This window comes from Sminthopsis crassicaudata, chromosome 2, assembly GCF_048593235.1.
Source record: "Sminthopsis crassicaudata isolate SCR6 chromosome 2, ASM4859323v1, whole genome shotgun sequence".
NCBI lineage: Eukaryota > Metazoa > Chordata > Mammalia > Dasyuromorphia > Dasyuridae > Sminthopsis > Sminthopsis crassicaudata.
Genome location: NC_133618.1, coordinates 349,641,282 through 349,667,894, shown reverse-complemented (window position 1 = coordinate 349,667,894; position 26,613 = coordinate 349,641,282). Strand labels below are relative to the sequence as shown.

At 34.5% G+C, this 26,613-nt stretch overlaps 1 protein-coding gene across 8 annotated transcripts in view; it reads left to right on the top strand.

Moving 5' to 3' along the window:
• MAP4K5 (mitogen-activated protein kinase kinase kinase kinase 5) overlaps window positions 1-26,613 on the top strand; it is a 222,681-nt gene that overhangs the window by 34,141 nt on the left and 161,927 nt on the right. For all 8 annotated transcript variants that reach the window (XM_074290745.1, XM_074290746.1, XM_074290744.1 and 5 more), the window contains exon 3: window positions 25,512-25,569. In XM_074290745.1, coding sequence (XP_074146846.1) covers window positions 25,512-25,569 — 58 coding nt within the window. The remainder of the gene's footprint in view (window positions 1-25,511; window positions 25,570-26,613) is intronic.

The following is a 26,613-nucleotide window of genomic DNA, read 5'->3' as shown; positions in this document are numbered from 1 at the left end:
AGATGCTGTAATGTTTTGGTTAGCTTTCTGGAAGTCTCAGGACCAGCCTTGGTTTCAGCAGAGTAATCATCACAAGAATAGTCAGGGATAAAGTCCAAAGTCTTTATAATCTCTTTCACAATCTGTCCCTTTCACCTAGAGCCCGGCTAGCTTTCTGGAGGCCTCCAGAATGAATCTTGGTTTCAGTGGAGGAACGCAGAAGGCAGGAGAATCACCACGAGGTTGATCAAAGATCAACTGACTGACTTTGTCCTCAATTTAAATACTCTATTATAAGTACATCATCATAGGTGTCAATGTTGTAAAATAGGTGTCAACTTGTAGAACTATACTAAGTACTAAGTACATGTAAACTAGAGAATCTTTATCTTAATTCCACTGAGTTAACACCTTGTTGTAGATTTAAATCAATCATATTGAGCCTTAAGTATTTTTCTCCAGAGTTCTTTCCCTTTACAAAATACTATAACACATGGTACATATATGTTTAATATTGATATTACTTCATTATTATGGTACCCTTTAGGAAGATATAATTTCCTTCTTTATCGCTTTTAATTAGATCAGTTTTTGCTTTTGTTTGATCTGAGATCAGGATGGCTACCCCTACTTTTTTGACTTCATCTGAAGCATAATAGATTCTGCTCCAGCCTTTTACCTTTACTCTGTATGTATCGCTCTCCTTTAAATGTGTTTCTTGTAAACAACATATTGTAGGATTCTGGCTTTTAATCCAGTCTACTATCTGCTTACGTTTTGTGGGAGAATTCACTCCATTCACATTTACCATTAAAACTACTAATTGTGTATTTCCTGCCATCTTATTAACTCTAAATCATACTTTTCTCTTTCCTTTTCCCTTTCCCTGCTCCCCAGTATTTTACTTATGAGCACTACTTGCTTCAAGCAATCCTCCCCATTTAGAGATCCATTTCTTATATTTTCCCCCTACTATTTTTGTTTTCCTTTCTATTTAGCCTACCCCTTCCCTTTTCCCCCTTTACCCTCCCACTTTTTCTATAGGATGAGAGAAGTTTTTCAGTGAAACCTACTAAACTAATATTCTTTCTTTGAACCAAATGTGATGAGACTAAGAGTCACACAATATTCATTATCCTCCCTTTTCCCCCCCCAATTATAATAGATTTTCTTTGCCTCTTCCTGAGATGTAATTTCCCTCATTTTACCTCCTTTTTTCCTTTTTTTTTTTCCTGTCACAATCCCCTTTCCACCTCCAGTTTCTTTTTTATATTATAACAGTAAAATCATGTATATGTATTCTCTATGTGTACTTATAACAGAAATAGTTCTCAAAAGTTTCTTTTTACCTTTTTTTTATGCTTCTCTTGAGTTCTATATTTGGAGCTCAGATTTTTTGTTTTGTTTAAGTCTTTTCATCAAAAATAAATGAAATTCATTGAGTGTCCATCTTCTTCCCTGAAAACAAATGCTCAGGTTAGCAGGGTAATTTGTTCTTGGCTGCATTCCAAGTTCCTTCGCCTTTCAAATATCAGATTCCAAGCCCTTTGGTAGAAGCTGCTCGGTTCTGAGTAATCCTTCTTGTGGCTCTTCGTTATTTGAATTGTTTTTTTTTTTTTTTTTTTTTTTTTTTTTAATTCTCTTGGTCTGGTAATTCTGAAATTTAGCCACAATATTCCTTGGGGTTTTAATTTTGGGATCTCTTTTAGGTGGTGTTCAGTGAATTCGTTCAGTGGTCATTTTACCTTCTGATTCTATGGTATCCAGGCAGTTCTCTTTGATGATTTCCTGAAAAATAGTGTCTAGGCTCTTTTTTTCATTATGTATTTCAGTGAGTCCAATAATCCTTAGATTGTCTCTGCTAGATCTATTTTCCAGGTCTGTTGTTTTTCCAAGTAGATATTTAGCATTTTTTTCCCTATTTTTCTTTTTTTTTGGGGGGGGGTTTGCTTGACTGATTCTTATGTCTTTTTGAGTCATTCATTTCCACTTGTTCAGTTCTGAATTTTAATGAATTATTTTAATTTACTTTTTTTACTTCTTTTTGTACTTGCCCAATTGAATTTTTCAATGACTTGTTTTGTTCTATGGAATTTTTTCCATTTCACAAATTCTGTTTTTTAAGGAGTTATTTTCTTTTTCTGTTTCACAAACTCTGTTTTTCTGGGAGGTTTTTTTTTTTTTTTTTTTTTTTTTTTTTTTTTTTTCCATTTTATCAAATCTATCTTTTAATGAGTTATATGCCTTTTCTAAACCCTCTTGCAAAGTTTTCCTTTCCTTTCCCCATTTTTCTTTTAGCTTTCTTTTAAGATCCTTTTTAATTTTTTCTAGGAGAACCTTGTGTGATCAGGACCAGGTTATATTACCTTTTGAGGCTTTATCTGGAGACATTGTGGCTTTAATCTCCTCACGGCTTCATATCTCTTCTTCTCTTTCAGCATAGAAGCTGTCTGTCATCAGAATTCTCCTTACTTTTTTTACTCATTTTTAAAAAAATGTTAAGATCTGCTTTTAGGACAAGGGAGTTTTTCCAAGCTTTCTCTAAATGGCCGAGGCTTCACCTGGCTTAGTGCTGACTCATTCCCAGTGCTGGGTGGGCCAGGTCCTGTGAGATCCTGGCATTTCTGGATTCACTATTGATCTTTTGTGTTTATGTTGGCTGTTTTCTAACTTCTTTGCTGATCTATATTGGCTTGCTGCCAGAGCAGAGTAGCCAACACTACTGCTGTAGATTCCTCCCTGTATATTCTCCACCACGTGGAGTCTTCCCCAACTGGTGGAATCCGTACTACCTGTAACTGTGCGCCATCTGTGCTAGTGTTTGTGCTCAGCTATTTGTGTTGGCTGCCTCCATCTCATTTCAGATTGAAATCGATATTTTCTGGTGATCTTATAAATTATCTTCTGTTGGTAATTTGTTGCACTCCCAATATTTGTGGGTTCTGCCGATCCAGAGCTAATTCAGAAGCTGGATTTGCTATATTCTGAAGGCTATAGGAGAAAGTCAGAGAGAAATTTGTGCTGTTTCTGCCATTTTAGCTCTGCCCCAGATGTTCAGGATTATTTTCTACAATATCCATGCCAAGTGAAGCTTTTTCTCCAAGGTTTTATTTTCAATTACTTCTATTGTTCCTTTTGAGGCAAAGCAGAACAAGTCTAAACCTTGACCACATGACAGTTCTTCAGATATTTCACTCTGTCCTGTTCTCAAGTTTTCTCTTCCCCAGACCAAACATCTCACAAGTACTTCAGCTCTTCTTCTTGTTGCATGGTTTAGAAGACCCTCTTGTAATGATTGCCCTTCCTTTAAGTTACCAACTGCTTTTCCTTCCTTAAACATAGTGCCACTATTCAACATAGATGGGAATATGAGAAAGTTTGGATTGTCAATTCCCATTTTGATTTTGTTTTCTCTTCTGAGGATAATGGCTTTTGAACGGGAAAGTTAAGACTAATATTAGCAGAATTCTAAGCATTATACCTTCTCCAATAAGTATAATTTTTCTTCAAATAGTTTTTCTTTATGAAGTATTGAAAATATCTTTGGCTTGATTGGCTCAGGGACTAAAACAGGCCATTAAAGTAGCTTTCTCATCACCTCAGTACAAAACATCTGGGATATGACTATGTCAAGCCCAAGCTAGCTCCCTCTGAAGGGCTCAGAATCAGCCCTAGTCAGTATAAGCAAAAGTCTTTGCCCCACTTTGGGCGCCAAAATGTAAAGGTCCTGTCTTCTCTAAGTTATAATCCTTTTCTGGGAGGAGATCTCTTTTCTGTAAAATCTTTTTCTCTGTGAGCAGGTTTCTTGGGAAACTTCTGGAGCCTCCAGCCAGAGCGAAGGTAGAATCTTGAATCCTCTTCTTTCTGAATCTTGGCTCTGAATCTCCTCGATCTTCCCTGAAGTTCTCCCGGGAAGTCTTGTTCTTCTCCCAGTCTAGACTCTCCTTCCAGACTGCCATCTAAACTCAATCTCCCAGTCTAGACTTCCCAGTCTAGACTTCTCTCCAGACCCAATGCTGCCCTCTTTTACCCTCACAGAGAATGGGCCCATGAGAACTCCCAGGCACCTATGGGAACTCCCACAGCCAATGAACTTGCTCTTTTTAAAAGTTATGTAAACTCCTTTTCAGAACTCCTTTTAAAGGTGTAAACTCCTTTTCAGAACTCCTTTTAAAGGTGTAAACTCCTAAAGATGTGAACTCTGAGCTAGAGAATTGTTTAGACAATTTGAGTTATCACCTTGTAATCCTAACATGACTAGATTAGAAATCCCCTATTCCTTCTGACCTCCCACCATAAATTTGCCCTTGGAAGCTATACTTAATTGAATCCGTGCCCTTCCCTTACTTTAGCTTAGTAAATTTTTTGTTAATTGTTAGGTGGCTTATACCTTTCTATCTCTGTCTTTGTCTTTCTGTGTGTCTTTGTGTTCTCTCCTTCGCCCTCCAGTGCAAGATAAGCATTTGTTGTTCCCTGCCTTTCTGATAATGTATCTGGTGCTATCTTTGCCTATAAAAAGCTGCTTACTTTGACACATTTCACCAATCAGACTCTGGGGTATTGATTACTAAATTAACTGCCTGTGACATATACCAACAAGACACTAATGGCAATATGCTTTCTGTCCTTCAGATTGCACCTTGATAATTACGGTAAAATGTCTTTTAGGACCACTTCGTTATACTATTCTTAGGTCTTCCCGACCAGTGATTTAAGCCATATCCAAGTTATACTTGGGAATTTCCTGATAACTCTGTTAATTTTCAAAATAGTCAGAATGAAGTGAATTTTGTAGATTATGGAAAAATAATCCTTATTATTTCCACCATTATGAAAAAGAACAAATAGAGAATCCTCTTGGAATATGCCCTTGGAATTTGAATCAGTTTCTTATATATTTGAGAGGCATTTATCAAAGAAACTTGCTGCAGGGAATTTGACCTAGTTTCTCTTCTAATTTTAGCCTGCATTGATTTGGTTTCTGCAAAAGCTTTTAATTTTATAGAACAGAAAGCGTTCATTTTCTTTTCTCTCATCCTTTTTATACCTTGATTGGTCAAGAACTCTCCTCTAACCATAGATTCAAAAGGTACTAATTTGTTATTTTTTTATGCCAGATTCTTTTTTGTTTAAATGACTTGATACTATAAATCAGTTTTATATATATATATATATATATATATATGTGTGTGTGTGTGTGTGTGTATTCCAGATGTGTTTTAAAATTTCATACGTATTTATTCATTTTATTTTATTTAAAAAATAATAAAAAAACCAGAAAATAGAAAAGGAATTCAAAACAAAACAAAAGAAAACATTGTCGTGTGTCCACAGACTATCAAGGAAGGTTCAAAATATATAACAATAAATTATCAGATCAAGAAAGTGTATGTATTAATAGAAACTATATTTGTGAATGTCCATTTTTTTCTTCCTTGTAAACTGTTCTTCTGTTCTCTGCTGCACACCTTATTTACTTTATTCTTTTTCCTCCTTTCATTCCCTCTCAAGCAAACTATAGTTAAGAAAAAATGTATTTATGTGTACACAGATACACATACATACATACACCCCTTCCTATGCCCGCTGACTTTGCTTTAATTCTGCTCCCTTAACTTGAACTAGCTTTGCTATTACTTAACCTCCCCACACTCAGGGATCCCTCCATTGGCTTCTTCCCACTCCCCTTTGCTTCATCATCAGCCTATCCCCTCCCCTCTTATTTCTTTATAGATTTTGGAAGGTGACCTTCCAATATACCCTTCATAGTATATATGTACTGTTGTTTATTAAATCTATTCCCAATGTGAGTAGATCTTCAGAACTATGAGCCCTCCTCCCCCCCTCTAATGCTTCTCTATAATTCCTTTGCACCTCATATGTATGACATCTTACTATTTTTTACCTTAACTTTGCCAATCTTTCTTTTAAATTCTGCTATTGTTGATGTGAATCTTAAATGTATAGTATACATTTCCCATGTAAAAAAACCAAACAAACCATAAGCCATTTATCCATGTTGAGTTCCTTGAAATTGATCTTTGATATTGGGTCTCTCATGTTAAATTTGATTGATGAGAGTACCAAAAATCTGCAAGTTTGTTGAATTCCATTTTTTCATTTAATATTGTGGATAATTTTGCTGGATATGATATTTTAGGCCACAGGCCCTAGTTCTTTTGATTGTCAGTAGATATGATTCCAGGATCTGTAATCTTTTATTGTAGCTGCTACTAAATCCTGTACAATTCTAATTGTAGTTCCAGCATATTTAAATTTTTTTTCTTGTTTCTTGCAAAATTTTCTCTTTGTGATTTCGGGGTTTTGAAATTTGGCAGTAATATTCCAGTGTGTTTTCCACAAAATGATATCATTGAGCTGGTGATCGGTAGATTTGTTCTGTTTTTTACTTTCCCCTCATGTTCTATCACTTCAGGACGCTTTTCTTGTACTTATTGTCTCAAGGTTCTCTTTTTGGTCACAACTTTCAGGCAGTCCAATTATTCTTATGTTTTCTCTTTTTGATCTGTTCTTCAGATCTGTTTCACATTCTGTTCTATTGTTTCATTCTTTATAATTTGTTTTCTTACTTCTTGTTCTCTCAGCTTCACTGGCTTCCCCTTGCCCAATTCTAATTTTCAAAGAATTATTTTCATCCTTGAGACTCTGTATTTCCTTTTCCAGTTGGTACTTTTTCGATAATCTGTTTTTTTTTCTTGTATTTTTTTAATGTGCAAAAATGTTTGTGGCAGCCCTTTTTATAATGGCAAGAAACTGAAAACTGAGTGGATGCCCTATCAGTTGGAGAATGGCTAAATAATTTATGGTATATGAATGTTAGGGAAAATTATTGTTGTATAAGAAACGATCAGAGAATGATTTCAGAGAGGTCTGGAGAGACTTATATGAACTGATGCTAAGTGAAATGAGCAGAACCAGGAGATCACTGTACATGGTAACAAGATTATATGATGATAAATTCTGGTGCAACAATGAGATGATTGATGCCAATACCAATGATTTTGTGATGAAGAGAGCCATCTACAGGCAGAGAAAGGACTGTGGGAACTGAATGTGGATCACAATATTGCAGTTTCACTCTTTTTGTTGTTGTTTGCTTGCATTTTATTTTCTTTCTAATTTTTTTGTTTTTGATTTGACTTTTCTTGTGCAGCAAGATAATTGTATAAATATGTATTTATATATGTGAATTTAACATTTTTTTTTTTACCATGTTTAATATATATTGGATTACTTGCCATTTAGGGGAGGGGGTGGGGGGAAGGGGGCGAAAATTGGAACAAGTTTTTGCAAAGGTTAATACTGAAAAATTATTCATGCATATGTTTTGAAAATTAAAAAACTTTAATAAAATTATTAAACATAAAAAATAAAGTTTTTCTTCAGTGACTCTCATTTAATTTTTAAGTTCTTTTTTGAGCTCTTCTGTAAATTCTCTTTGAGCAAGGAGCCATTTTACCTTACTTTTGGGGGGCAGAAGCTTTTTTATTAAAAGTGTTTTCTGAAGATGAATACTATTCTTCCCTGTTCCCATAATATATTGTATGGTGGGATTCTTTTCTTCTTTGCCAGTTCTTTTTTTTTTTTCTTTTTCTTTTTCTTTTTTTAGTAAGAGGTATTACTGTAAGCACCTCTAATCATGAGGTGAAGGGGATAGTGCCTCAAGCTTCCCTTCAACTCTCCTATCTGATTAGGGGACCCCTAAACCAAGAGCTTCACCTTTCTACAAGTGCCCACAGCCAGCAGTGCCTCTCCACTAACTAGGTGCTATTTCCTTCTTGCCCAGGGTCCTGTCTCAGCAGTACAGGTGGCCCTAGTGTTCTTAATCAACCAAGTTCCCTTCATCATCTCAGACTCAAACCCTATCTCTACAAATAGTCTGAGGAGGGGAAAGTATCTGTGGTTCCTATTGAAGCTCCAGCCACACCCAGCTAGCCCCAGCAGTCCTCACTTGGTGTTTCTGGGGGAGCTAGCCCAGAGGTATTTGCACTTCACAAGGGCTAATCTCGGCCTTCAGATCTGGTTAGGTTTTACCTGGAGGGCCCTGCTGTGTCCCAAATTTTCTTGATTTTTCACCAGTGTATATTTGCCTTGAGATGCAAATTTGTTCTATTTGTTGGAGAAATCTGGAGAGCTTTAAAGTTACCAGTCTACTCAACCATCTTTCCAGAATCCTACTCCTTATTTATACGTATATATTTATAATTTTTTCTTAATCTTCCCCACATTGAATTTATAGTTTGGCCATTTGAAACATATCTTGACATAACATTTGATTCCTAAATTGTTTTCTAGTATTTTTATCAAATAATGAAGCCTAACTGAGGAAGCTGTGGTCTTTGGGTGAATTAAATACTAGCTAATTAGGTTCATTTTCTTTCTTTAACTATATATAATTGTTTGTTACATTTTAAGCTTTGAACTTACTTTCTTCCCTTCCTGTCCTAAAGTAGAGAAAACCCACCATTTGGTACAATTATATATGTATGGATATATGTATGTAAAACCATATTATGCATACTTGTATTTGTTAGTTCTTTCTCTGGAGGTAGATAGCTTATTCTTTCCTAGGTTCTTTATAGTTAATTTGAGTCCAGTACTCAGAATAACTTCACAATTATTCTTTGAACATTATTACTCTTATTGTGTAGTGTTCTTTTGGTTCTATTTCACTCTTCATTATGTTTGGGACAAAAAGACCAAATTGACTACTCAGAGATCACTCATCTCTGAAAGTAGAATTATTTATTAGAATCTCGAGAAGCAGACCCCATCCTGGTCTGCGAGCCAAATTTCATAGCAGGATAGGGCCAAAGCCTTGAAAATGCTTACAGCTTTTATACATTTCAAACAAAGAATCTCCAAAATCCCGCCCTCTATATGTTGTGATTGGTCACATAAGTCTACTGTACCCCTAGTTGGTCAATGGAATGTAGTAGACAAGGTGATATACAGCTTCTTCGGCCACGTTGGATAACGGAATGTTGTTCAGGCCTTATGTAAAATCACGTGACTCTGGAAAAGCTGAAACTGAGGCCTAATAGGCTTGATCTACTTTAGTTAACAGTCTCTGATCAATATGTGCTGTTAGTTCTTTACCTTTTCCCACACAATTATTTCATAGAAGTCTATATTTTTTCTAAAATCTGCCTGCTTGATGGGCATCTTCTCAATTTTCAGTATTCTCAACAAAGAGAGCTGGAATAAATATTTTAGAATGAAAATAAGCTTAGAAGTGTTCTCAATAATATCAGGAGTAAAAGAAGGGTGTCCACTGTCATCATTGTTATGCATTATATTAGAAATCCTAGCAATAGTAATAAGAGAAGAAAAAGAAATGGAAAGAATCAGAATGGGCCATGAGATAATAAAACTTTTGTTTTTTGGTTTTTTTCAGACAATATTCTGGGAAAATCCTAGAGATTAAATTAAAAAGCTAGTTGAAACAATTAATAAAAGTAGCAGCATATTCGTTCATTTTCTTCTCTATGCTCTGAACTTAATTTAATCCAATGAGTGATCTCTTTTTTTTAAGTAGTATTAAATTGTTTTGATGCTTATCGTTTTGTACTATAATTTGAGATCTAATTCTGTTATTTTCTTTCCCCCCCTCCATTATTTCTCTCAAAATTTTATTCCTTCAATTTTTTTCCCCCTCTAATTCCATAAAGTAATCCTTTGTTAGTGTGGTATGATGCCTTTATTATGTTGGCTCAGCAACCTGTGAATAATTACTGTTTCTTTATTTAGATTATATTTTTATTTCCATTCAGGGTAGTTTTTAATTGTTTTCAAGTAATAAATATCAAGTACCTACTTTATTTTAGTTACTGTGCTAAGCTTTAGGGCTACAGAAAGAAGCAAAAGGCAATCCCTCACCTGAGTTCAAATCTGGCCTCAGATGCTTCCTAGCTGTATGACCCTGGGCAAGTCCCTTAACTCCAATTCCCTCAGGCCCCCCCCCAAAAAAAGACAATTCTTTACCCCAAGGAGATTACTTATAGTCTAAAGCAGGAGACAATATGTATACATATATCATATATATATATATATATATATATATATATATATATATACACACACATACATACACATGTAAGCCATATACAGAAGTAAGAAATACTTAAAAGAGGAAACGCCATGTAGAATTAAAAGGGGTTGGGGAAAGTTTTTAGCAAATGATAGGATTTAACTAGGGATTCAAAGGAAGCCAAGGAAATCACTAAGCAAAATTGACATGGTGTGGAGCCAAAAAGAATACTCAGAGCAGAGAGCCTGGAGTGCTTTAGAAGAGTCCATATCAGAGAGGAAGACTGGAAGAAGGTTGGAAAGATAAGAAGAGTTGAATTGTAAATGGCTTTGAATGCCAAATAGAATATTTTGCATTTAATGGTGAAAGGTGATAGAGAACCACTGGAGTTTGAATAGGGAGGTGGCATGATTGGACCTGTGTCTTAGGAAAAAAACTTTAGTGACCAAATGGAGGATGGATTATACTGGGGAAAGACTTAAAGACCTGCACTAGAAAGGTGGCCATATCAGAGGAGAGAGGGGGGCCTATTTGAGAGATATTGCAAAGGTAAAAATTAACAGGTCTTGCCAGCAAATTGGATATGGGGGTTGAGAGATAGTGGGGAGAGAGGTAGAACCAAGATAGCGGAGTGAAGCCAGGAAACTGATCCAGGTTTCTTAGTTTCCCTCAAAAAAAACCACATGAAACCAAGCCTCTGAACAGAGTATGATAGAATGAAACCACTCCAGCTCAAAATAGACTGGAAAAGCTTTGAAAAAGGTCAGTCTCACTGGGGTGAGAACACACTGAGTGTCTTTAGCCATTTAGACAGAAAGCCAGTGAGACAGAAAGCCAGTGAGAATAGATCCACCACTGAGACTCTCTGTCCTGGCTCAGTAGAGGAGTAGACCAGTGGAGCAGTCTGGTAAATTCTGGGAAACCAGGTTGTGTCCTGGAAAGAGCAGATAAAGCTCCCCACTATAAACACAAGGGGCTCACCTTGTGCTCAAATTCAAGGCTCAGAACTGCACAGGAAGCTTGGGACAGTGCCCCCTTTACCCAGAAGCAGAGCTCGACCATAAAACTAAAAAAAGGAGGAACTACCAAAAGGAAAGAAAGAACCTTGCCCATAGAAAGATATTTTGGTGATAGGGAAGACCAAAACACCAACTCTAGACAAAAACAAAATGCCTACATGGGAAATCTCAAGAATGATATGAAGTGGTCTCAAGCCCAAAGAGGCTTCTTGGAAGTGCTCATAAAAGATTTTAAAAGACAAAAAGAAAGGTAGAAGAAAAAACAAGAAAAGAAATGAGAGATTTGCAAGAGTCAACAGCTTGGAAAAAGAGACAGTGGGAAGTTAATTCTTTGCCATCACAAAAAAGAGGTACTGTAGTTATTGTTGTACAGTTGGGCTCCCCCTTTCCGCCCCTCTTTTTTGGATGTATCTGGGATAAAGATTTAGCAGTATTATTACTGGATTAAAGGGTGCATACAGTTTTATATCCTTTTGGGTATAGTTCCAAATTGTTCTTAAGAGTACTTGAGGGAGAGGGTTCTGAGAAGAAGATGAAATAGATCAATAAATTTTAAGCTCTCCAGATTTCTCACACAAACAGAACAGATTTGTGTCTCAGAGCAAACATAGACTGGTGAAAAATCAGTAAGATTTGTGGCTGAATAGGGTCTTCCTGGCATAATCCCAAGATCTGAAGAAAGATCCCAGACTGCGGATTAACCAGTGTGAAATGTAAATATCTCTAGGTTAAGTCCACAGAGACATATATGATGTGGGGAACTCTGGGGCTAACTTGATTTGGCTGGAGCCTCTTCAGGCAGGAATCACAGAAACTTTCACCAGGATTGCATTTGGAGTTGGGGTCTGAAGAAAGTTAAGAGAACCTAAGCTGATTAGGAACTCCAGGTCCAGCTGTGCTATAGAGATGCAGATCTGGAAAAGAAGGAACTAGCATATAACTGTGTGAATAATGAGGCAGTGGGGCAAAGACACTACTGGCTGTCTGCACTTACAGGAAGGTGGAACTTTTGGTTTGTGGTTCCAGGTCAGGGGAGAGCTGAAGTGAAGCTAGAGGCACTATCCCCTCACCCCCAAGATTAAAGGTACTTACACTAATACTTCTCATTTTTAAAAAATGAATTGGAAAAAAACAAACAAACAAAAAAAACTCAATCATAGAAATTTAATTTGAGAATAGGGAAGATTGAGGATGATACTAAAATTAAAGAAAGCTTCTTCTACTCCAAAAAGTAATGTTAAATGGCTCCTTGCACAGAGAAAATTTATTTATTTTATTTTATTTTTTAAATTATTTTATTATATATATATTTTTTTATAATATTATCCCTTGTATTCATTTTTCCAAATTATCCCCCCCTCCCTGTATTCCCTCCCCCCGATGACAGGCAATCCCATACATTTTACATGTGTTACAGTATAGTCTAGGTACAATACATGTGTGTGAATATCATTTTCTTGTTGCACAATAAACATTAGAATCCGAAGGTACATGCAACCTGGGCAGACAGATATTAGTGCTAACAATTTACATTCACTTCCCAGTGTTTCTTCTCTGGGTGTAGCTACCTCTGTCCATCATTGATCAACTGGAAGTGAGTTGGATCTTCTTTATGTTGAAGATTTCCACTTGCATCAGAATACATCCTCATACAGTATTGTTGTTGAAGTGTACAGTGATCTTCTGGTTCTGCTCATTTCACTCAGCATCAGTTGATTTAAGTCTCTCCAGGCCTCTCTGTATTCCTCCTGCTGGTCATTTCTTACAGAGCAATAATAATCCATAACCTTCATATACCACAATTTACCCAACCATTCTCCAACTGATGGACATCCATTCATCTTCCAGTTTCTAGCTACAACAAAAAGAGCTGCCACAAACATTTTGGCACATATATGTCTCTTTCCGCTCTTTAGTATTTCTTTGGGATATAATCCCAGTAGTAGCGCTGCTGGGTCAAAGGGTATGCACAGTTTGATAACTTTTTGGGCATAATTCCAGATTGCTCTCCAGAATGGCTGGATTCTTTCGCAACTCCACCAGCAATGTATTAGTGTCCCAGTTTCCCCACATCCCCTCCAACATTTATCATTATTTGTTCCTGTCATCTTAGCCAATCTGACAGGTGTGTAGTGGTATCTCAGAGTGGTCTTAATTTGCATTTCTCTGATCAGTAGTGATTTGGAACACTCTTTCATGTGAGTGGATATAGTTTCAATTTCTTCATCTGAGAATTGTCTGTTCATATCCTTTGATCATTTATCAATTGGAGAATGGTTCGGTTTCTTATAAATTAGGGTCAGTTCTCTATATATTTTGGAAATGAGACCTTTGTCAGAACCTTTGTTTTAAAAATATTTTTCCAATTTGTTACTTCCCTTCTAATCTTGTTTGCATTAGTATTATTTGTACAGAAACTTTTTAGTTTGATGTAATCAAAATCTTCTATTTTGTGATCAATAATGATCTCTAGTTCTCCTCTGGTCATAAATTCCTTCCTCCTCCACAAGTCTGAGAGGTAGATTATCCTCTGTTCCTCTAATCTATTTATTATCTCCCTCTTTATGCCTAAATTATAGACCCATTTTGATCTTATCTTGGTATATGGTGTTAAGTGTGGATCCATATCTAATTTCTGCCATACTAATTTCCAGTTTTCCCAACAGTTTTTTCCGAATAATGAATTTTTATCCCTAATGTTGGAATCTTTGGGTTTGTCAAAGATTAGATTGCTATAGATGTACCCTTTTTTGTCCTTTGTATCTAATCTGTTCCACTGATCTACCGGTCTATTTCTTAGCCAATTCCAAATGGTTTTGGTGACTGCTGCTATATAATATAGCTTTAGATCAGGTACACTTAGACCACCTTCCTCTGAGTTTTTTTTCATTAGTTCCCTTGCAATTCTTGACCTTTTATTCTTCCATATGAATTTTGTTGTTATTTTTTCTAGGTCATTGAAATAGTTTCTTGGGAGTCTGATTGGTATAGCACTAAATAAATAGATTAGTTTGGGGAGTATTGTCATCTTTATTATATTCGCTCGGCCTATCCAAGAGCATTGAATGTCTTTCCAATTATTTAAATCTGATTTTATTTTTGTGGCAAGTGTTTTGTAATTTTTCTCATATAATTCCTGACTTTTCTTTGGTAGATGGATTCCCAAATATTTTATACTCTCAACATTTGTTTGGAATGGAATTTCTCTTTGTATCTCTTGCTGTTGCATTTTGTTAGTGATATATAAAAATGCCGAGGATTTATGTGGATTTATTTTGTATCCTGCCACTTTGCTGAAATTTTGAATTATTTCTAGTAGCTTTTTAGCAGAGTCTTTGGGGTTCTCTAAGTATACCATCATGTCATCTGCAAAAAGTGATAGTTTAATTTCCTCATTTCCTACTCTAATTCCTTGAATCTCTTTCTCGGCTCTTATTGCCGAGGCTAGCGTTTCTAGTACTATATTGAATAGTAATGGTGATAGTGGGCAACCTTGTTTCACTCCTGATCTTACTGGGAAAGGTTGCAGTTTATTTCTATTGCATATTATGCTTACTGAAGGTCTTAAATATATGCTCCTGATTATTCTAAGGAATAATCCATTTATTCCTATACTCTCAAGAGTTTTTAGTAGGAATGGATGTTGGATTTTGTCAAATGCTTTTTCTGCATCTATTGAGATGATCATATGGTTCTTATTAATTTGATTATTAATATGGTCAATTATATTAATAGTTTTCCTAATATTAAACCAGCCCTGCATTCCTGGTATAAATCCTACTTGATCATAGTGTATTATCTTGGAGATGATTTTCTGAAGTCTTTTTGCTAATATCTTATTTAAGATTTTAGCATCAATATTCATTAAGGAGATTGGTCTATAATTTTCTTTCTCAGTTTTCGATCTACCTGGTTTAGGTATCAGTACCATGTCTGTGTCATAAAAGGAGTTTGGTAGGACTCCTTCATCCCCTATTTTTTCAAATAATTTATATAACATTGGGGTTAATTGTTCTTTAAATGTTTGGTAGAATTCACATGTGAATCCATCTGGCCCTGGGGATTTTTTCCTGGGGAGTTGATTAATAGCTTGTTCTATTTCTTTTTCTGAAATGGGACTATTTAAGCAATTTATCTCCTCCTCTGTTAATCTAGGGAGCCTATATTTTTGGAGGAAGTCATCCATTTCACTTAAGTTATCAAATTTATTGGCATAAAGTTGGGCAAAGTAACTCCTTATTATTTCTCTAATTTCCTCTTCATTGGTGGAAAGATCCCCCTTTTCATTTGTAAGACTATCAATTTGATTTTCCTCTTTCTTTTTTTTGATCAAATTTACCAAAGGTTTATCTATTTTATTGGCTTTTTCATAAAACCAACTCTTGGTTTTATTTATTAATTCAATAGTTTTTTTACTTTCAATTTTATTGATTTCTCCTTTTAATTTTTGTATTTCAAGTTTAATTTTTGGTTGGGGGTTTATAATTTGGTCTTTTTCTAGCCTTTTAAGTTGTAAGCCCAATTCGTTAATCTTCTCTTTCTCAATTTTCTTCAAATAAGCCTCTAAAGATATAAAATTTCCCCTTATTACTGCTTTAGCTGCATCCCAAAGATTTTGATATGATGTCTCATCATTATCATTATCTTGGGTGAAATTGTTAATTGTTTCTTTAATTTGCTCTTTCACCCAGTCATTCTTTAAGATGAGATTATTCAGTTTCCAATTACTTTTTGTTCTATTTACCCCTAACTTTTTACTGAATGCAGCTTTTATTGCATTGTGATCTGAGAAGAAGGCATTTATTATTTCTGCCTTCCTACATTTAATTTTGAGATCTTTGTGTCCTAGTATATGGTCTATTTTTGTATAGGATCCATGAACTGCTGAGAAGAAAGTATATTCCTTTCTATTGCCATTCAGTTTTCTCCAAAGGTCTATCATACCTAGTTTTTCTAATGTTCTATTTACTTTTTTAATTTCTTTCTTGTTTGTTTTGTGGTTTGATTTGTCTAAATCTGAGAGTGCAAGGTTGAGATCTCCCACTATTATAGTTTTACTGTCTATTTCTTCTTGCAGTTCTCTTAACTTTTCCTTTAGAAAGTTAGATGCTATACCACTTGGTGCATATATGTTTAGTATTGATATGGCTTCATTATTTATGCTACCTTTCAGCAGGATATAGTTTCCTTCCTTATCTTTTTTAAGGAGATCTACTTCTGCTTTTGCTTGATCTGAGATAAGGATAGCTACCCCTGCTTTTTTGGCTTTACCTGAAGCATAATAGGCTCTGTTCCAACCTTTTACCTTTATTCTGTATGTATCTCCCTGCTTTAAGTGTGTTTCCTGTAGGCAACATATCGTAGGGTTCTGCTTTTTGATCCAATCTGCTATCCGTCTCCGTTTGATGGGATCGTTCATCCCATTTACATTTACAGTTAAAATTACTAATTCTGTATTTCCTGCCATCGTATTATCCCCAGATTATGCTTTTTTCCCTTGACCCCCTGATCCCCCTCCCCGATATTTAATTTACAGACCCCCCTTGTGACGCGCAACCCTCCCTCTTTTTTTTTTTTTAGGATCCCTCCCCCCTCCCTCCAAGTCCCTTCACTTATTCTCCTTTTCCTTTTCCCTTTTCCTCTCCCCCCTTTTAATGAGGTGAGAGAAAATTCACAGAGAAAATTTATAAAAGAACTCAAAAAAGAATTTAAAAATCAAATGAGAGAAATTGAGCAAAAACTAAAAACTCAAACATCCAAGAGAAACAGAATTATGGGAATAAAAAGTTATCCAACTGGAAAAGGATATATACAGTGTCTTAAAGAAGAAAAGAATTCTTTAAAAATTAGAATTGGGCAAAGCCCAAGGGGAAACCAGTGAAACTATAAGAGACAAAGAAATAAGACAAAACAGAATATAAAGAATGAAAAAAAATAGAACAAAATGTGATATATAAGAGAGATCTGGAGAAAAGATTAAGAAGAGAAAAAATATAAGAATAATTGGAATATCTGAAAGCTGTAACCAAAAAAAAAAAGCAAACAAACAAACAAAAAAAAACCAAAACAAAACCAAAAACATAAACACCTTGATACAATAATACAAGAAATAATCCAAGAAAATTGTCCTGGAGTTATAGAATATGAGGGGAAAGTAGAAATAGGAAAAAATCCACGGATCACCACCTCAAAGTGATCCTTTGTGGGGAAAAAAGAATAAAGTGTTAAAAAAAAAAAAGTATGCAGCAGAGAATGAAAGAGCAGTCTACAAGAAGGAAAGAAAAGATGGACACTCCTGAACATGATTTCTTCTACTATTATATATCCTTTCTTGAACTGGAAATTTATTGTTACATATTTTGAATCCTCCTTGATCTTCTGCTGGGCACATGATAATATTTTGTTCTGTTTTGTTTTTTTCCCCTATTATATAAAAATAAACAGAAAATTAAAACAAAACAATTCAGAACAAAAATTTGGTTAAATCAATCTACAACTCCACCAACAGTGTATTAGTGTCTCTATTTCCCACATATTCTCCCTCCTAACATCCAACATTTTCCTTTTGTTGTCATATTAATCACTTTAATAGGTGTGAGATAGTATCTCAGCATTGTTTTAATTCACATTTCTCTCATTAGTAGTGATTTAGAGTATTTTTTTCATATGGCTATAGATAACATTGATTTCTCTATCTGAAAATTGCCTGTTCATGTCCTTTGGGGAATGACTTGCATTTTTATAAATTTGACTCAGTTGAGAAATTGAGAAATAAGAACTTTGAGATTCTTATTGCGAATCCTTCCCTCTGTCATAACCTGGCCCTTCTTGTTTTCTGCTTTCCTTATAATTTTGTTTGTATTGGTTTTGCTTGCATAAAAACTTTAATTTTATAAAATAAAAAATTATCTGTTTTACATTTTGTAATGCACTCTCTGTCTTCTTTGATTTAAAAATCTTCCCTTATCCATAAATTTGACAGATTTCTTAATCTCTTAATTTGCTTATGACATCACCCTTATGTGTAAATTATTTTGGTAAATAATGGAAGATGGTCTGTACCTAGTTTCTTTTTTAAAAATAGGGGGAAAAACCAAAACAGAACAGAATATTGTCATGTGGCCGGCAGAAGATCAAGGAGGATTCAAAATATGTAACAATAAATTTCCAGTTCAAGAAAGGATATATAATAGTAGAAGAAATTATATTCAGGAGTGTCCATCTTTTCTTTCCTTCTTATAAGTTTTCCCTTAAAAGTTTGCATTTTTGGGTTTAATCATATAGTAGATTATTATGGTTATTTACTCCAATGCAATTTATACCTAACACATTCCACTGATTCACTATTCTGTTAACCACTAGTAGGTTGTTTTGATAATTACCAGTTTATGTAATACGGCTTGAATTTTGGTATGCCTAGACCATTTTTCATATTTTTTATTTTTCGTTGATTCCCTTGTTATCCGTGAGTTTTTGTTCATACCTGTGAATTTTGTTAGTATCTTTTTCTAGATCTATAATAAAATTTTTGATTGTTTGCTATGGCACTGACTAAATAAATTAATTTAGTTGGAATTGTCAGTTTTATTATATTGGTTCAGCCTACCCATGACCAATTAATACTTTTATAATTGTTTAGATCTTACTTTATTTGTATGAAAAGGGTTTTATAATTGTGTTCCTATAGTTCCAAGTTTGTCTTGGCAGATAGACTGACTCCTAAATATATTCTATTGTCTACTGTTACTTTGAGTGAAATGTTTCTTTCTATCTCTTGCTGCTGGGCTTTGTTGGCAATATATAAAAATGAATGATTTATTTTGTATCCTGCAACTTGGCTAAATTAATAACTTCAAATAGCTTTTAGTTGATTCCCTAGGACTTTCTAAGTAAAACAATCATATTGGTTGCAAAGAGTGATAGTTTTGTTTTCCCTATTGTCTATTCTAATACCTTTAATCTCTTTCTCTTCTCTTATTGCTATAGTAACATTTCTAGCACAATGTTAAATAATAGAGATGATATAATGGGCATCCTTGCTTTATACCTATTGTATTGGGAAGATTTTTAGCTTGTACCCATTACAGATAATGCGTGCTGATCATTTTAGATAAATATTACTTATTTTTAAAGTAAGCTCCATCTATTCCTATGTTCTCTCATGTTTTAAATAGAAATAGGTATTATATTTTGTCAAAGATATTTTCTGCATCTATTGAGATGATAATATAGTTATACCATATACTGCTATATGGTCCATTATGCTGCTAGTTTTCCTAATATTAAACCAACCTTGCATTCCTGATATAAATCCCACTTGGTCATAGCGTATGATCCTGGTGATAAATTTCTGTAATCTCTCTGCTGATTTTTCATTTAGAATTTTTACATCAATAATTTATTAGAGAAATGGGTCTTTAAACAATATGATAGGATTCCTTCTTCACCTGTTTTTCCAAATAGTTATGTAATATTGGGATTATTTGTTCCTTAAATGTTTGGTTAACTTCACTTGTGAATCCATCTGGTCCTGGGGATATTTTCTTTTTTAAATTTTTTTTTCTGAGGCAATTGGGGTTAAGTGACTTGCCCAGGGTCACACAGCTAGAAAGTGTTAACTGTCTGAGGCTAGATTTGAACTCTGATCCTCCTGACTTCAGGGCTGGTCCTCTATCCACTGTGTCACCTAGCTGCCCCCAGAATATTTTCTTAAATTTATTGATGACTAGTTTAATTTCTTCTGGATAATTTATATTTTTGTAGATTTTCATCAGTTTAATTTAAATTATCAAATTTATTGGTATATAATTATTGTATGTTGGCTCTTAACAATTGTCTTAATTTCCTCTTTATTGATGGTGAATTTATCCCTTTTATTAAAAAAAAATCATTATTTTTCCCCCCAGTTACATGTCAAAGTAATTTTTAACATTCATTTTTAAAACTTTGAATTCCAACTTTTTTCCCTTCCTCCTTTCTAAACCCCCAAAACCATTGGTTCCTTCTACATGTTTCCATTTCTTGTTTTTGACAAGATTTGGCCAATAGTTAGGGAGAAAACATCCCCCTTGAGGGTTTAACCAATGGCTAAAGAGTAAACAAGCCTCCCCGCTCTTGGAGGAGATAGCCCTTGCCTTTTCCTATTAGTATCCATTCCATATTACCCACTCCAACCAACCAGTCACCTGATGATATACCAACCATCATCAGATCCCATTCTGCTTTTATGGTAATGAAGCCCTTTCCTTTGAAAATCAGTCTGGCTAGGTGATTCTTACCTTTCCCGCCACAAGGACTCCCCTAAAATCTGGAAAGAACACAAATGCCTCCTCTCCAACATTTGTCATTATCTTTTCCTATCATTTTAGTCAATCTGACAGGTGTGTAGTGGTATCTCATAGTTGTCTTAATTTGCATTTCTCTGATCAGTAGTGATTTGGAACACCCTTTCATATGAGTAGAAATAGTTTCAATTTCATCATCTGAAAATTGTCTATTCATATCCTTTGACCGTTTATCAATTGGAGAATGGCATGAACTATTATAAATTTGAGTCGATTTCCTATGTATTTTAGAAATGAAGCCTTTATTAGAACTTTTGAATGTAAAAATGTTTACCAGTTTACTGCTTCCCTTCTAATCTTGGGTGATTTTTTTTTGTTTGTTTATACAAAAACTTTTTAAATTAATATGATCAGAATTATCTATTTTGTGATCAATAATGATCTCTAGTTCTTCTTTGGTCACAAATTCCTTCCTCCTCTACAAGTTGGATAAAGTAACTCCTAATTATTGCTGTAATTTCTTCTTCATTAGATTTTCCTCATTTCTTTTTCTAATCAAATTTACCAAAGGTTTATCTATTTTGTTGGGTTTTTTCATAGAATCAAATCTTAGCTTTATTTATTTATTTATTTATTCAAATTTTTTTTAACTTTCAATTTTATTAATCTCTCCTTTTATTTTTAGAATTTTAGACTTTAGAAGTTTAATGTTGATTGGCAGTTTTAAATTTGCTCTTTTTCTAGCTTTTTTAGTTGCAAGCCTAATTCATTGATTTTCTCTTTCTCTATTTTATGCAAGTAGTCTCTAAGATATAAAATTTCCCCTTATTACTGCTTTGGCTGCATCCCACACATTTTGGTATGATGTCTCATTATTGTCATTCTCTTGGGTGAAATTATTGTGTCTATGATTGGCTGTTTCACCCAATCATTCTTTAGGATGAGATTATTTAGTTTCTAATTACTTTTTGGTCTATTTTCCCCAGGCCTTTTATTGAATGTAATTTTTATTACATCGTGATCTGAAAAGGATGCATTTACTATTTTTTAACTTTCTGCATTTGTATTTGAGCCTAATATATGGTCAATTTTTTATAGGTTCCAGGAACTGCTGAGAAGAAAGTGTACTCATTTCTGTCTCTTAACTTAGTTTCTAGTGTTCTATTTACCTCTTTAACTTTTCTTATTTATTTTGTGGTTTGATTTATCTAGTTCTGAGACTGCAAGGTTGAGATCTCCCACTGTTATAGTTTTGCTGTTTCTTTCTTCTTGCAGCTCTCTTAACTTTTCCTTTAGGAATTTAGATGTTGTAGCACTTGGTGCATATATGTTTAGTATTGATATTGTTTCATTATCTTTGCTGCCCTTTAGTAGCAAGATATAGTGCCCTTCCTTATCTCTTTTAATTAGATCGATTTTTGCTTTTGCTTGATCTGAGATCAGAATGGCTACCCCTGCTTCTTTGACTTCACCTGAAGCATAGTAGATTCTGCTCCAACCTTTTACCTTTACTCTGTATGTATCACCCTGCTTCAAGTGTGTTTCCTGTATACAACATATTGTAGGATTCTGGCTTTTAATCCAGTTTGCAATCCGCCTCTGCTTTATTGGGGAATTTACCTCATTCACATTTATGGTTAATTCTGTATTTTCTGCCATCTTGTTAACCCCAGATTATGTTTTTCTCTTTCCTTTTCCTCTCACCCCTTTCCCCAGTATTAAACTTATGAGTACCACTTGCCTCACTCAGCCCTCCCTCTTTACAATCCCTCCCTCCCTCTTGGAATCTCTCCCCTTTTCTTAAACCTTTCCTGTTCAATTTCTGCATTCCCTTCTATTTATTTATTAATTCCTTCCCTTTTCATTTTTCCCCTCCCACTTTTCAATGAGGCAGGAGAAGTTTCTATATAAACTGAATATGTCTAATATTTTCTCTTTGAGCCAATTCTGATAAGAGTAAGATTCACACTGATCATCCCCCTCCCTTCTTTCTCTCAGATATAATAGGTTTCCTTTGCTTCTTCATGAGATGTAGTACCTCCACTTTTCCCTTTTTCTGGTACAATTCACTTTCCACCTCTAGATCCTTTTTTATGTTATAACAGTAAAGCAAATTATGCATGTACTCTTTATGTATACTCATAATAGAAATACAGTTCTCAAGAGTTATTTTTACCTTTTCTATGCTTCTCTTGAGCCCTATTTTTGGAGGTCAAAGTTTTTGTTTAGTTCTGATTTTTTTCATCAGAAATAAATGGAATTCACCCGTTTCATTGAATGTCCATCTTCTTCCCTGGAAGAAAATGCTCAGTTTGGTCAGATAAGTTATTCTTGACTGCATACCAATTTCCTTTGCCTTTTGGAATATCAGATTCCAGGCTCTTCAGTCCTTTAATGTGGAAGCTGCTAGATCCTGAGTAATACTTATTGTGGCTCCTCCATATTTGAATTGTTTTTTTTTTTTTTTTCTGGCTTCTTGTACTATTTTTTCCTTGGTCTGATAGTTTTGAAATTTAGCCACAATATTTCTTGGAGTTTTAATTTTGGGATCTCTTTCTGTTGGTGATCAATGAATTCTTTCAATATCTATTTTACGTTCTGATGCTATGACATCTGGGCAGTTCTCTTTGATGATTTTCTGGAAAATAGTGTCTAGGCTCTTTTTTTCATCATAATTTTTAGGGAGTCAAATAATCCTTAGATTGTCTCTCCTAGATCTCTTTTCCAGGTTGTTTGTTTTCCCCATTAGGTAATTTACATTTTTTCTTTTTTGGTTTTGCTGGACTGATTCTTGTTGCCTTATTGAGTCATTCATTTCCGTTTGTCCAGTTCTAAATTTTTGTGTGTTTTTTTCTTCATTTACTTTTTTTACTTCTTTTTGTATTTGTCTGATTAAAATTTTGAACGACTTCTTTTGTTCTATGGAATTTTTTCCATTTCACAAATTCTGCTTTCTTTTTTTTTTTCCTGGCATTTTTAAAAAATTTATTTATAATATTATCCCTTGTATTCATTTTTCCAAATTATCCCCCTCCTCCCTCTACTCCCTCCCCCCGATGATAGGTAATCCCATACATTTTACATGTGTTACAATATAACCTAGATACAATATATGTGTGTAAATACCATTTTCTTGTTGCACATTAAGTATTAGATTCCGAAGGTATAAGTAACCTGGTAGATAAACAGTAGTGCAAACAATTTACATTCACTTCCCAGTGTTCCTTCTCTGGGTGTAGTTATTTCTGTCCATCATTGATCAACTGGAAGTGAGTTGGATCTTCTTTATGTTGAAGATACCCACTTCCATCAGAATACATCTTCATACAGCATTGAAGTGTACAGCGATCTTCTGGTTCTGCTCATTTCACTCAGCATCAGTTGATGCAAGTCTCTCCAAGCCTCTCTGTATTCCTCCTGCTGGTCATTTCTTACAGAGCAATAATATTCCATAACCTTCATATACCATAATTTACCCAACCATTTTCCAATTGATGGACATCCATTCATCTTCCATTTTCTAGCTACAACAAAAAGAGCTGCCACAAACATTCTGGCACATACAGGTCCCTTTCCGCTCTTTAGTATTTCCTTGGGATATAATCCCAATAGCATCAATGCTGGGTCAAAGGGTATGCACAGCCCGATAATTTTTTGGGCATAGCTCCAAATTGCTCTCCAGAATGGCTGGATTCTTTCACAACTCTACCAACAATGTATCAGTGTCCCAGTCTTCCCACATCCCCTCCAACATTCGTCATTATTTGTTCCTGTCATTTTAGCCAGTCTGACAGGTATGTAGTGGTATCTCAGAGTTGTCTTAATTTGCATTTCTCTGATCAGTAGTGACAAATTCTGCTTTCTAAGGAGTTATTTTCTTTTTCCATTTCACAAATTTTGTTTTTTAAGATGTTATTTTCTTTTTCTTTTTACAAATTCTGTTTTTCTGGGAGTTTCTTTCTTTTTCCAGTTTATCAAATCTTTTAATGAGTTAGATGCTTTTTCCATTTCACTACGTCTATTTTGTGTTGTCTTTTCCAACTTCTTTTGCAAGGCTTTTGTTTCCTTTCCCCAAAAGAATTTAAAAAGGATCTTAAAAGGTCTCTTTTAAGATCCTTTTTAAATTCTTTTGGGAGAGCCTTATGTGATGAGGACCAGATTATTTTACTTTATAGAGTTTTATCTGAAGATAATCTGCTTTTAGTCTCCTCTGGGTTTCAAATCTGTTCTTCTCTTTCACCATAACAGCTGTCAATTGTTACAGTCCTCTTTACTTTTTTACTCATTTTCTTTTAAGTTAACTTAAGGTTTGCCTTTAGGGTGCGAGAGGTTTTCCAAGCAACCAATGCTGATTCACTACTAGTGCCAGCTCTGCCATGTGAAGTTGTCAGCAATGCCCCGGAGCTCTGTGTTGTCTGCCCTGGTTTTTATGGTTGGCGTCTCCTCAGTCACCCTTAGATAGCACTGCTCTTGAACTCTGAGCTGTCTGTGCTGGCATTTGTGGTTATTGCTTGAGCCTCACTGTCTCTCTCGCTTACTATTGAAACAGACCTTCTCTGGTCCACTTCCTCATGCAGACTCTTGGAAGTCGCACTGCCACACTGAGACTACCCCAGGGCTCTGCTCTTTCTGCACTGGCATTTGTGGTCAGCTTTTTGTGTTTTGCTGCCTCTCTCCCATTTCTGATTGAAACAGATCTTTTCTGGTTTCTTTCCTCCAGTACATTCTCTTCCCCAGGACTCTGAGCTGTCAGTGCTGGTGTTTGTACTGGTTGTCCTGGCTATTTTCCTCTTGTTTCCAATTGAAACAGACCTTTTTTTGGGCAATTTTTGAAATGATCTTCTGCTGATAATTTGTTGCACTCCCAATATTTGTGGGTTCTGCCCATCTAGAGGTATTTCAGAGGCTGGATTTCGTAATTATTGTGAGGGTTGTAAAGAAGGTCAGAGAAATGTGTGTTATCTCTGCCATCTTCGCTCTGCCTCAATTTTAGGAACTGAAGTGCTTTGTATTGTTTTATACTATAGTTAGTACCTTTATCTTTTTATAGCAATCAATTCTTAATATTCTTAAACAAAAAACAATGAAATATTCAATTGACTTTTGTTATCTAGTCTTCTTATAAAAAGAGCAAGATTGTTTTTGTAATATCAAAAATATGTATTTTTTTCATTTTAGGCCAGAAATTTACATACAGGAGAGTTGGCTGCAGTAAAAATCATCAAATTGGAACCTGGTAAGTTTCCTGTCCTTTAAAATTGTTCATTTATATTTTTCTACTGGAGTAAATGAACAAATGTTATAATTTTTAATAAAAAGCATTTATTATATCTTCTTGTATGTTTTTTTCCTTCCCAAATCAAGTCAATGTATGTTTAGATGTGTCACTAGAATATTTATGCATCATTTGTCAAAAAGATTGAGTGAAATTCCTTGCACTACTTGGTTTATGGTAAATATGGTTTGTATATGATTATGAGCTTTAATCATAAATAAAAAAATATATGTAGTATTCAAAATTTGCTTCATGCTGAGGGTTTGTAAATAAAAATAAATATTGATTTGAGTTTCAAAATTGATAGATTACACAATGCAACTGAAAATTGCATTTTCAACTAAATGGTTTATTTATATCATTTTGTTATCTTTTTGTGCAAAAGGGAGAGATATATCATCCAACAAAAATTTTACACTTGATTAATCTTAGGTTAAAAATAAATACCAACATAATTCAATTATGTTGAAAAACTTGAAAAACAAATAATAACATTTGACTTTTTGTAGACTTATGAATTTTAACAAAACATCTAGATATAAAATTTATCCCTTATTCTATTTTTGGAGCATTAAAAACATTTTGGTTTTCAAACATTATTAGAACATTATTTATATAAGGCATATGATTGAAATAGCAAATGGTGGAGTCCGCGGAATATATTCTGGAATCACAAATAATATCTTTTATTTCCAGGGAGATATAAGTTATTTTAATATTTTTAATATCTCTTCAAGAACTTAGTTCCTCGACTCCTAAATTGCCCCCTTGATTGTCATTGAATTCATTGAATCGTAGAAATGTGATTCATTCTCTGCCTTTGCATTGCTTCATATTACATGTTGTAATATCATTGCCTGTACTGTTCAATTTTTATTTGGATTGAGTGAGAAAGCCTGTCTAGCTTAGTACTTTTAAGTGTAGTATAAGGTACATTATAAATTAATTGCATCTGTTTGAAAATATTCTTGAATTAAAACTTCTTACTGATAGAGTTTAAAATAT